The sequence below is a fragment of the Penaeus monodon genome, chromosome 5 (assembly GCF_015228065.2).
Source record: "Penaeus monodon isolate SGIC_2016 chromosome 5, NSTDA_Pmon_1, whole genome shotgun sequence".
Taxonomy (NCBI): Eukaryota; Metazoa; Arthropoda; class Malacostraca; order Decapoda; family Penaeidae; genus Penaeus; species Penaeus monodon.
The window spans coordinates 5,382,004-5,394,503 of NC_051390.1; the positions used below are offsets into that span (position 1 = coordinate 5,382,004).

Consider the following 12,500-nt stretch of genomic DNA (forward strand, 5'->3'; position numbering starts at 1 on the left):
GATAGAGTGCAGTAGATATTTGCCAGTGCACTGACACAAGGAGGCATAGATTTATTTCTAAATTGAACATTAGAGGAGAGGAGGCTTAGGAAAAGAGTAGAGGGATGGTGATTTTAAAACTTATTATTTTACTTCACAAGATGGGTGGAGGTTGAATTAGATATAAATACTTACTAAATAAATGACTCATAATCTCTTGCCCAGTACATACTGGGGAGTTGGCCTCTGTGATGTTCGTTAAATATCATAATCATCATTGGCATAGTGAATCAAGAATGCTGCCCATCTGTTCCTAGTGCAGAGTTGTAGGTATTAACCAGAGTCTGTCAAGAAACCAGAAATTTAAACATGAGAAGCTTACTGTCTGTGCACACCCTCTTGGTCTGCCCAGCCTAGTGTCAGCTGCTGCCTTGAGGTGGCTTAACAACTGGGAGGCCTTGGAGGTCAAGTAATTTAACAGCAGAATAAGAGGGTTAAAGAGGAAAAAAAAAAAATATAGTAAGAAGAGAGAGGAAGGTATGTGGAATAGCTTGAAAGATTAAACAATTCTTTATAAAACTTGCTGTTGAAAAAGGAATTATTGCTCGATTCAATTAGCCCACCATTTAAATAGTTAGGTTGATTGTTAGCTAGATATGTGTACATAGATGTAGATGATGTGCATATTTGGTGTCATTACAAATATAAAAGTCCACTTATTTAATTAACATACAAGGCATATCTGTTGTATATGCCACAGTGACAGGAAAGGAAATTAAAAGACTTTTGGTATATGTAATATCACCAGGCAACATATTTAGAGGTTTTTGTTCAAATCTTTGTTTATTTCATGGTCCATTAATTAGTGTAATTTTCACAAGGCTTGTATTGCACCATCACAAGTTGTGTTATGTCACTCAGCATTTATGATTATTTCATTGTATACTTATGTTTGCCTCTAAAGTGCTTTACAAACATTTGCCATATTTTCATAAGAAGGTATTCCATTGAAATTCAAAATCAGAAAGTGCCAAATGCTTGCATAACAAAGTTTGGAATAAATGTGATAAACAGGACATAGCTTGATCAAAGCTTTATTATGCACTGTCCATTCAGGGATGTTTCATTATAGCTCAGTAATATATTTTTTTTGTTGAAACTTAAACTAGCAGTTAGTACACACATGCACTATTGAAACTAAAAATACTCACAGATCAGTAACATTAGAATATTATTTTTTTTTATTGTATATGAGGCACATAGTTATGTTGTTAGGCACACTTGGCTTCTCTTTCTGCTGTACCTTATCTCTGCACTAGCAAAGGGCAAACCTAATGTAAAAGCTTCATAAGGATAAAGAAGCTATATCTGTAGTCCATTACCTGACCAAACTAGTATCCTGTTCATTATATTGGCTTGTTGTAGGTAAGCCTTGAGCACTGAGGGTAGATATTAGGGCATTAGGGTAATGGGTGGAAAAGAAAGGGCTCTTGTAGGAAAATAAGCCCACTCAATTTCTCCTGCTAGAAAATCTGTGATTAGAGATTTATGTCTGTAAAATATAGAAAAACTGCAGCAATGATTCCAGATTACCATTTAGATGTTAGTGATCTTGGCTTCTGGCTATATAGCCTGTTATATAGAACTCCGTAGCTATAGATTGTAAATTCATGAGTTGTTATATCCTAACCCATTGGATCCAGATGCTGGTAATCACATGCAGGTATTAGGCTTATGTGAGTGACCGCTCTGATGGTGTGTGACTTGTAGGCCGGGTGCATGCGAACACTCGTTAGCGGTGACAAGACTCTATGTCTCCCCTTTGCAATGTTATTTTCTCTTTTTATGCATCAGCATTTTTATTTTTTTTGCCATTCTCCATTGTCCATATTTGTCATTTTGATTTGCTTTATCCAGATGGTATTAAACCATTGCCGCTGGGTGGTTTCCCGATATGAAAACCCTCCCTCCTGGGCTGTATTCGTAGTGGCTTGGGCCCTGCTGCCGGGCGATCGTGTCGGCACCACAGTGTGCGTGTCATGATTGTACATGCCCCCAGAAAATGGGACGTACACGTACCACCCAGAATATAGTCCAGGCATTCCATGGCATGTACATGCATGCCACCTGGCAGTGAAGGATTAAACAGTTTTTCTTGCACAGGGTCCATATCATCACTTTAGCTAGTCCATAACTCAGTGCAAGAATAATAATAATAAGTAACATTATGTTATTTGTGTCATTTTTAATTTTTTTTTTATAATATAAAATTTTCTGTAATACCTTTGCCGTCAGTTATGGTGGCCAGCAATAGGATGGTGAGCATGGAGTTGGTGCTCCTCCAGTGATTTCTCATGTACACTACATTCCATACACGTTTATCGATGGAAATAAAGCAAAAGCCTCTTTCTAAAGGCCAAAGGAGTCTAATCACCCTCCACGAGGTCTATGAACTTGTGGTGAGTCTTTCCTATCACCCTGGCCATCAGCCGAAATGCTCGTGATGGCAAGTTTGTGTCACCTGGCCCACAGCCAGATTTCCCCATGATGGCATGTTCATGTCACCTGGCCTTCAAGTCAGTTTTTTTTTTTTTTCATGACTTGATGATCATGTCATCCGGATCATAGGAATTAAGATGCCATCGCCTGAATAGAAAAGCTCAAGCCGAGTTATTAGATACTTACGAGACGAACCATATATTGAGTGTGTGTGTGATTTATTGGGCCAAGGCTTAAGGAATGGGGAGGGAAGTCCAAAGGGCCCTATCATTTGCTCCATTTTACAGAGGTGTCTTGTTCACTGGTCTCTCACTCTTTCTCTTTCTGTCTGCCTGTCTGTCTGTCTGTCTTTCTGCCTCAGTCTGTCTCTGTGGTTGTCTGTCTTTCTGTCTCTGTATGTCTTATGTCTTCCTGCCTCTGTCTGTCTTATGCCTCTGTATGTCTTCTGCTTCTGTTTGTCTCTGTGTCTGTCTATCTTTCTGCTTCTGCCTGTCTCTCCCTCTTTCTTTTTCTTTCTTTCTCTGTTTCTGTCTTTCTCTACCATCTTTCTCTCTCTCTTCCTGTCTCTCTTTCTGTCTTTGTCTTTCTGTCTTTCTCTTTTTCACTTTTTCCTTTCTCTTTCTCTCTCTGTGTCTATCTCTGTCTATCTGTCTATCTGTCTATCTGTCTACATGTCTATCTGTCTGTCTGTCTACCTGTCTAAATGTCTATCTCTGTCTGTTTCTGTCTGTCTCTGTCTCTGTCTGTCTCTATCTGTCTCTGTCTTTGTCTCTATGTCTCTGTCTGTCTCTTTTCTCTGTCTGTCTGTCTGTCTGTCTATCTCTGTCTCTGTCTATCTCTGTCTCTGCCTCTCTCTCTTTCTCTCTCTCTTTCTCTCTCCCTTTCTCTCTCTTTCTCTCTCTTTCTCTTTCTCTTTCTCTTTCTCTTTCTTTTTCTTTTTCTTTTCTCTTTTCTTTTTCTTTTTCTTTTTCTTTTTCTTTTTCTTTTTCTCTTTCTCTTTCTCTTTCTCTCTCTCTCTCTCTCTCTCTCTCTCTCTCTCTCTCTCTCTCTCTCTCTCTCTCTCTCTCTTCCTCCCACCCCCCTCTCCTCTCCCCTCACTCCTTCCCTTCCTCTCCCCCCTTCCCTCCCCTCTCCCCTCACTCCCACCCTTCTCCCTTCCTCCCTCTTTCCCTTCCTCCCTTCCTGTCTCCATCACTATATGAATGATATTTAGAACTTGGGTATATACTAATTGTATGATTTTTTCCCCAAGGAATTTTATGTAAATAATAAGTATATGAGTTGCATGGATTAATTGGAATTGATTTTTTCTAATATGATTTGCATCCTAATTGAGTATAATTATTATTATAGCCTGATTATGGTAATAAATATTGCATGTTGGTAATGGTTAAAGATACTTTAAAAAGCAAATTTTATAAATTTGATTACATTTTCTCTTGTTTTGCATAGTTTGTCTTTCATTTGCCCACAGGATATTTTTTTTCTTCTTTTTGTTGTATGACTTCATCCTCTAACAGTTTGGTCATGGACTGTTTTCATGTAAATTTTGAATGATTGACAGACTCTCTTCATAAATAACTTGTGTTTCAGAAAATCAGTGCATGTCACAGGGATACAGGTAAAGAAGTATAGATACACATCTTACGAGATTTTGTTTTGTCATATGAAATGTCCCTTCATATGAGACCTAGCTTTGCGTTGGTAAGGTAGAAGTTTTATGTATGTTTGATGTTGTTCACTGTAGCACTTTTGTGATTGAATAAGTAATGCTAAAGATGGTTGGGTAGCTTATTTTTATTCCTTTTGATATTTTTGAGAATCATTGTTGGTATGTCTGATTTTATATGCAAATTGGTAAATTTTCCTGTATGTTGTTGCTTCATATCAATTGCAGTTGTAGGAGAATTTCCCATTTTTCTTTGTAAAGGATTTTTGTATATTTAAATTTGTGTTAATGGTCATGATATCTATACAGGCATTTTGTATTGACTCATTAGTAAATCAGCAAGAAATATGCAACCTATGAAACTTCTGCCTTGCATCAGTCTAGTATGAATTTACCATGAGCTTATGCTGTGTGTGTTTTGGACTTGCTACCTATAAGTTTGCTAGTTATTGCCTTGCTTGTAGATTGATGATCAATGGTATACTGAGCTTTCTATTACTCTAGCCTTAAATGATGGTCCTGCTTCTTTCGTAATATTTCTTCCCATGCTCGGTCATGGCATAGGGTTTATGTGCCTCCAGAATAGATTGTAAACGACAAAGAAAAAAGCCTGACTTGAACTACGAGACGAGATGATGATTCTTCCCATTTCTAGTCTTTCATTTTTTTTCAGCCATTTTCACATTTGCTTCCCCAGTCTTTATTCATTCTCTCAGTCTGTCTGTTTTAACCACATCTTGTTATTTATGTGTCAGGTTCATGATGATTTGAATGTGATGAGGAGCAGGATTTTTATACAAGAAGCTAACCTTCCAAACAGCATAGCTAATTTATTTTGTAAAAGAGTTATAAAGATGTTATTGACGTTGATTCTGCTGCAGTTTTATTTTCATCAATATGGAAATGTGTAGGTATAAATGGAAAGCAAATATTAAGATTTCAATATAAATTTAGTAATTTGTTAAAGATGAGAGCAACTTGTATGTAATATTTTTTTCGAGAATCATGGTAATTTTAAACATTTTCTTAGTAAGTTATGTTATAAGAACTTGTTGCTTTGTAGACTCACACAGTCCCCTCCCCATGTAACAGATTTAGTTGCAGCATATTACATTTGTCTTTCATCCTTGTTCAAATGGTATTCAGTATATTATTCATATTGACAAATGTAGAAAAGGTATGAATGAGAATGAATATCTTCACAATACAAGAGATGTATTTGACCGGTTTCGATTGCTTCTTTGTCAGAAATACATGTCTTTCTGTCGAAGACGCAATCGAAACCGGTCAAATACATCTCTTGTATTGTGAAGATATTCATTCTCATTCATACCTTTTCTACATTCAGTATATTAATTAAGCACAATATATCATAGCTACTGTGTTTCTGTAGCTTATGAAAGTTATTCTTGACTTGCTGAAAGAATGGAACCCAGTGGCTTTTGAGAGCTTGACTTTTCAAAGATTGAAAAATAAGATGTTTGGTGGATTGACTTACTTGTGTGTAGGTTGGTTATCAAAGTTGAACATCTGAAGTAGAAATTGGACTACACATTGGTAATACAGAAAGAGAGTGATGGAAAGATATTGATAAGCTTTTCAAGAATGCCTGTGTTAACAGTCATATTTAAATTGTTATATGTAACTCCATTGAAAAATTGTTATTGGTTTTGGTACTATGGTACTTCAAAGTGGTTAGTTTTTGTTTCAGTGGTTACTTGAGCATATTGTTTTTTTGAAACAGTATAACACATTTAAAAGGGTGTATTACTTTCTTTATAAAGTTAAAGGATGTATGCCTCTAAAATCTAGAATAATTTCTTTTTGAAAAATAACAAATGATAGATGGTAGTCTAAAACAAAAATATAATAACATAGTCTCCTCATAAAGTTTGAAGAAACAAAAGGTGTTTTCACTTTATAAAACTAAATAGACAAAATATTGTAGTCTCTCTTTAAAAAACAAAACAAAACAATGTAGTCTCTTTATAAAAAAAAAAAAAAAAAAATCTCTGTAAAGGACTGTGTCAATTTTGATGCCTGAAGCTTTTTTGATCTTGGCTGTTACTTATGTTCGCAATATCTTCTGTGGCGTTCCTGTTAGATGTTGCATGCTGCTCCCAGACTCTGCACTTCTACACTGGTAGGTGAACCATTTCTTAATAAGAAATATGTTGAGTTAAGCACGGCCATGTAAGGAGTATGTATTCATTTCCTGATGTGTTTTGTGTTATTATTCTGAAATAACGAGGTTGGTTTTGATTTCATTTTTGTATTATTGCTCATATTGTATTTTGTATATTTATTTATTTGCATTTAAATGGCAAGTAATAAGAAATTATATTTATTTTCATGAATATCAAGGCTTCAGAATGCTTTAGTGATTATTGCTTAACAACTCAAAATTTGACTGTAGTGTCTAACCAGCCTAAAATATGCCATATGATACAAATATAGAAGAGCTGACTAGATGTGAAGACTTATTTTTCATTATTTTGAAAAGCTGGCTAGACTCCTTTTTATTAAGAATTTCAGTGATATAAGTGTGGATAATGTAGGCAATGATAATCTATAGTAGCATAGATCTAGCTAGCTTTAAACATTTCAGAGTGTAGTTGCTTAAACTGCATTGCTATGTAGTTGAACAGGAACTGAAAGTGTTGACTTGCTGTTTATAAATGAGATTATTTCAGTGAGACAGAATACACTATAACACTTATGTTTTATAAAGTTCTGTTGTTATGGAAATAATGAAGGAATGATTCGAAATGTTAGAGATGTCTATCCATAAAAGCAGAATAATGTGTGTTATTGTTTTATTGATACAGATATGTGCCAGTTTTTATATAAAAGCAAACAAACATAAAAACTGTGATATGTATAGTGTTTTCTCTCTGTGGTTTTAAGAGAATAATTTTTCCCCTTTTTATTTCTGTCAGATTTAACAGAAATGTTTCGGATGATGTAATTAGCAGCGTAACTTGTGTTAGTATATCAGGACAGAAGATGGGAGATCACTGAGTGTTTTGTCACTTTTTTTGCAGCAAAAGTTTTTTCTCTGTGTTGGCAGAAATTTAAGTAGGAGTTGTAAATTATTCTTAGGATGTTTTCTTTTGAATAAGGTATTTGCAGGTAGCAGCAGATTTTCAGTAAGTGGGACTAGATAAGATTCTAGACTATGCATGTGTCTATAGTTTTGCATACTTGTAAGATATATAAGGAGTCTTAAGTGCTGAAGGATACAGGTCTTCCCATGCAAGTGAGTAGGAATTGAAAACTATAATGTAGGTCTCTGCTACATGATAGATTCAGTTATCCATGAGTGTGCCAATTGTGTGTAAAGGAAATCTGTTTGCATTGTCTTGCTGCTGTAACCTCTAGAGAACCCAGAGGAGTAATGAGTGAATTTTGCACTGATAATGGTTCAGCATGAAACTTTTTGAGCTTGAGGTAGGATATAGATTTTATTGGACAAGCATGCTGCCATTTAGAACTATTTTTTGAAGTCTTGCTTATTCTTAGGAATATATATTTTAATTAGATAGCTTAATAGCATCTTGATATAGATAGGGAGGTTAAGTGAGAACTGAATTGCAAGAGCATCATTCAAAGAAGAAAGTTGTTCTGGTACAAAGAGATCTGTTTTAGATCAAGTAGGCAATTGGTAGATATTTATTTGGATTTAGATATATATTTAAATTAGATTTAAACCTAGCTTTAAATTAGCACTGTTCTGGTTTCCATGGAGGCTCTTCTGGGACTAAGGAATGAGCACTTTATCATACGTTCTTTAGATTATATGACCTAAAACTAACATAACATAGAATAAGATAATGGATTGACAGTATATGAAATATCTGCATTGTATTTTGTAAAAATCAAGCATATTATAACATGATGTCAATACTCCATCAGTTCCTGTTCTTGCTTTTAAATTGGAAATTGAAATGAGCTTCGTTTGCTTATTACTTTGTGATAGTTTAATCATCTAATAATCCATAATGATACAAACATATCTGTGCATGTGTGGGTGAGTGTGTGTGTGAGTGTGTGAGTGTGAGTGTGAGTGTGAGTGTGAGTGTGAGTGTGAGTAGTGAGAGTGAGTGAGAGTGAGAGTGAGAGTGAGAGTGAGAGTGAGTGAGTGAGTGAGTGAGTGAGTGTGAATAAGTGAGTGAATAAGTGAGTGTGAATAAGTGAGTGAGTGAATGAGTGAGTGAGTGAGTGAGTGAGTGAGTGAGTGTGAGTAAGTGTGAGTGAGTGTGCGTGTCAGTGTGAGCATGTATGTGCACATTTGTGTGTGTGTGTTTTTTTTTTCTTGAGTGTCTGTGTTTGTGCAATTATGTGTCTGTGTCTTGTGTGTCAGAGTGTTTGTGTGTCTGTGTCTTTGTGTCATATGTGTCAGTGTGGCCATTTTGTGTCCTTAATTTATCTTTGTTATAAAAGTATCACTTTAAATAAATAGAATTTGTCCCATTAATGTAGTTTGCTTTTTAATATGCTTGTTGTAAATAGATCTTCATTGGAGAAAGATATATATTTGGTGACAGATTTACACAGTGGAAAATCTACCATGCAATTATGTATTCAATTGCAGCAACTTTGTCAGATTTGCCGATTCCCAAAGTGAATGCACACAGCCCCAATAAAATCCCATACTAAAGAAAAGAAAAAGAAAAAAAGAAAAGAGAAAAACCTATTTTACAGGTCTAGTCGATACAGTGTTCACCATGGACTCCCTGATCAACCAGCTCGAGGTTGCAGGCGGAATGGTTGAGCGAGCGGAGAGGTTCGAGCTGCTAGGTAACCTCTATCGGATTCTCATCCCTATCTATGAGGGGCGGCGCAACTACCCTGCGCTTGTCCAGTGCTATTCTCATCTGTATCAGGTGAGTTGTGGCTTTTATTATCATGTTCACTATCATCTTCATCGTCGTCGTCGTCATCATTATCACTATCATCACTATCATCACTATCATCACCATCACGATCATCACCATCACGATCATCACCATCACCATCACCATCACCATCACCATCACCATCATCATCATCATCATCATCATCATCATCATCATCACCACCATCACCATCACCATCACCATCACCATCATCATCATCATTATTATTTTTGATACACTTATTGTCACTGTTATTGTCAGTATTCATGTTGCTCTTTTGTTGCTATTATTGTTATGTGCTATTGGTCCTTTTATTATGGTTATAATTATTGCTGCTATAATTGTCTTGTATAATTGTAGGCTTATTCCCGAGTGGTGGAGGTAAATGCTTCGCAGAAGAGACTTTTGGGCCGTTACTATCGTGTGGCCTTCTACGGACCTGTGAGTGACAGTTGTATTGCCTTTTTATGGTAAATTATTCATGATATTTGGAATTGCATCCATGACTGGCAAAACAGTCTATAGTGTTTATAAAAGGGCAGTGCAATTAATTTTACGTGTATATTGTGTGTGTATATTTTCTTTTCAATTGGTATCTATTCATGTGAGGTTCTAATTTATTCTATTTATTTGTTTATTTACTTATTTTTGTGAAGAGTTACTTTGAGGATGAAGCTGGCAAGGAATACATCTACAAGGAACCCAAAGTAACCTCACTGGCGGAGATTTCGGAGAGACTTTACCACCAGTACTGCGATAAGTTCGGGAAAGAAGCTGTTAAGATGATCATGGATTCTAATTCTGTAAGGAATATGTTCTGTCTTTTTTTGGAGATCCTCAGCTTGCAAAGTTTGTGTTAATTGTATTTCTGTTTATGAGTGGCAGTGTGTATTGTGATTTGATGTGACGGTCTGTAAAAGTGTAATGAAATCATTATAAGATGTTCTGTTTATGTTAGTGACAAATGAATTAACTTTTGATTATTTTTTTTTCTCTGTGCGTCTACTAAAAATTTTCCCTTGTCTTGTTTCCCTGAATTTTCCAGAGTTAATATATCTTTCTATTTTTTAGTCCGTCAGAATTACAGTTAGGTGTAAAATCAAGCTCTAGGCTGAATTATGTGAAGTGGATGGATAAAAATTAACATTTCTCTCCCACTTTTTTTTTTTTCCACCCCATAGGTTGATGCGGATGAACTTGAATCGCGCTATGCCTACATCCAGGTGACGCACGTTAATCCCTATTTTCCCGAAGAAGAACGGAACAACAGGCAAACGGAATTCGAACGCAACAACAACATCAACACCTTCATGTTCGAGACTCCCTTCACCCTAGAGGGAAAGGCGCACGGAAAATTGGAGGAGCAGTGGAAGCGGAGGGTTATTCTCAAGACGGACTACTTTTTCCCATATGTGAAGAAGAGGATACAGATTGTGGAGACTGAGGTTAGTTTACAGAGGGTGGGGTTGTAGGGAAGGGTGGGAGAGAGGGAGCTTGCGGTCTCCAAGTGTTTGCTGGAAGGTAAGCTAGTTAAAATTGTTCACAAGGACACTGTTTTGGATTATTTTTTAGAAAATTTTCATTTGTTTTGATGGATTTGAAGGGTCATAGACTGATATGAGTTTGGGTATCACATTTTTATATTTGGCCTAAGTGAGAGAGGAGAGAGTGAGAGAGTGAGAGAGTGAGAGAGTGAGAGAGTGAGAGAGTGAGAGAGTGAGAGAGTGAGAGAGTGAGGAGTGAGAGAGTGAGAGAGGAGAGAGAGAGTGAGAGAGGAGAGAGAGAGAGTGAGAGAGAGAGTGAGTGAGAGAGTGAGAGAGAGAGTGAGTGAGAGAGTGAGAGTGAGAGTGAGAGTGAGAGTGAGGAGAGAGAGAGAGAGAGAGTGAGTGAGTGAGTGAGTGAGTGAGTGAGTGAGTGAGTGAGTGGGTGGGTGGGTGGGTGGGTGGGTGAGTGAGTGAGTGAGTGAGTGAGTGAGTGGATGGGTGGGTGAGTAAGTGAGTGAGTGAGTGAGTGAGTGAGTGAGTGTGTGTGTGTTTTCAGACTTGGTCATTATTATCAAAGAAGCAATGAATTGGGATATAATACAGCAGTCAGAAAATCAAATTTATATGCTTAATTTTTGTGTTATGTATTATCTACCATTTTTTTCAATTAATGTACATTTATTTAACTTATTTTACCATGTAACACATCTCTCTTAATAACAGGTGCTAGAAATGTCTCCCATTGAAGTTGCCATTGATGAAATGGAAAGCAGAGTCAAAGAACTGTTGGAAATCATTAATAAACAGCCAACAGATGTGAAGAAATTGCAGCTGAAGCTTCAGGTAAGATAGATGTGATAGATTCTCGTGACAGGTGAAACAGAGGTGAAATAATATGACCAAAAAAATCCAGTTGATAGTTGATACTAATTGTTGGTGACTGATAGTTCATTGATTGGTTTAGATGGTAAACAGGTTATACATGTCATTGGGTTCTTGATTGACTCATTTTGTGGCATAATAGTAAAATAGAGAGATTGGTTGTGTTACCATGTGATATGCAGCGAAAATCTTTGTTGATATAACAGCCATTAAACAGATTTGATATATATAACTTGAAGATTAAGTTTCAGGGAAAATAAAGGCAATGCAGTCTTGGATGTTTGAGTGCAAACAAATACAAATAGTGCTTTGATTTGAAAATGAAAATGAAAATGTTGATGAGAATGATAATATTAATCAAAAGAATGATATTGTATATATAAATGATAACATTACTAACTGTTACGAATACTGTTTTAGCAGAGTAGAAACAACTTGTTGTGTAGATTTATATAATCTCATTATCACTGGCCCTGTTTCTGTGTATCTTAAAGTAAATTATATATATTATGTTGTATTTCACCTCACAGGGCAGCATCAGTGTGCAGGTAAATGCTGGGCCTCTGGCTTATGCATCCACTTTCCTCGAAGAAACAAACTGCTCTTCGTATCCAGTGAACCAGGTGTCTCGGTTGAAAGATGTTTATAGGTAGGTATTCATTTTCTTGAACATGATGCATACATGTTGCATGTACAGTTATTCTCTGCATTTGGAGTTATTTTCCTTTGTAATATATGTGTTGATGTTGTCTGATACCAGAATGTTCATTGATTTGAGATTCATTTATTATTATAATTATGTATGTGTAAGTATAATGTATACAAAGAGATCTTGGATAATTATTAACCAAGGATTTGTTCTTAACTAAACTTATTATCATTGTTTTTTGATGTCATACAGAGAGTTTGTATGTACCTGCAAAGAAGCCCTGGACCTAAACAGCCAGGTCATAAACAGTGACCAGTATGAGTATCAGATGGCGCTAGAGAGCAACTTCTCAGAGCTGCTTCAGTCGCTGTCATCAATTCTGAACGAACCGCTGCTGGCTGCTCAGATTGCTGTGGACAGTTTGCTGAAGAGGTCGTCGC

At 36.3% G+C, this 12,500-nt stretch overlaps 1 protein-coding gene across 1 annotated transcript in view; it reads left to right on the forward strand.

Annotated features, from left to right (window-relative positions):
- The window catches only part of LOC119573410 (dedicator of cytokinesis protein 9-like), a 39,334-nt gene that overhangs the window by 26,248 nt on the left and 586 nt on the right, over positions 1-12,500 (forward strand). The window contains exons 30-36 of the mRNA XM_037920643.1: positions 8,852-9,033; positions 9,406-9,486; positions 9,702-9,848; positions 10,227-10,490; positions 11,253-11,372; positions 11,942-12,060; positions 12,313-12,500. The exon at positions 12,313-12,500 is cut by the window's right edge and continues 586 nt beyond it. Of these exons, the coding sequence (XP_037776571.1) occupies positions 8,852-9,033; positions 9,406-9,486; positions 9,702-9,848; positions 10,227-10,490; positions 11,253-11,372; positions 11,942-12,060; positions 12,313-12,500 (1,101 nt within the window). The remainder of the gene's footprint in view (positions 1-8,851; positions 9,034-9,405; positions 9,487-9,701; positions 9,849-10,226; positions 10,491-11,252; positions 11,373-11,941; positions 12,061-12,312) is intronic.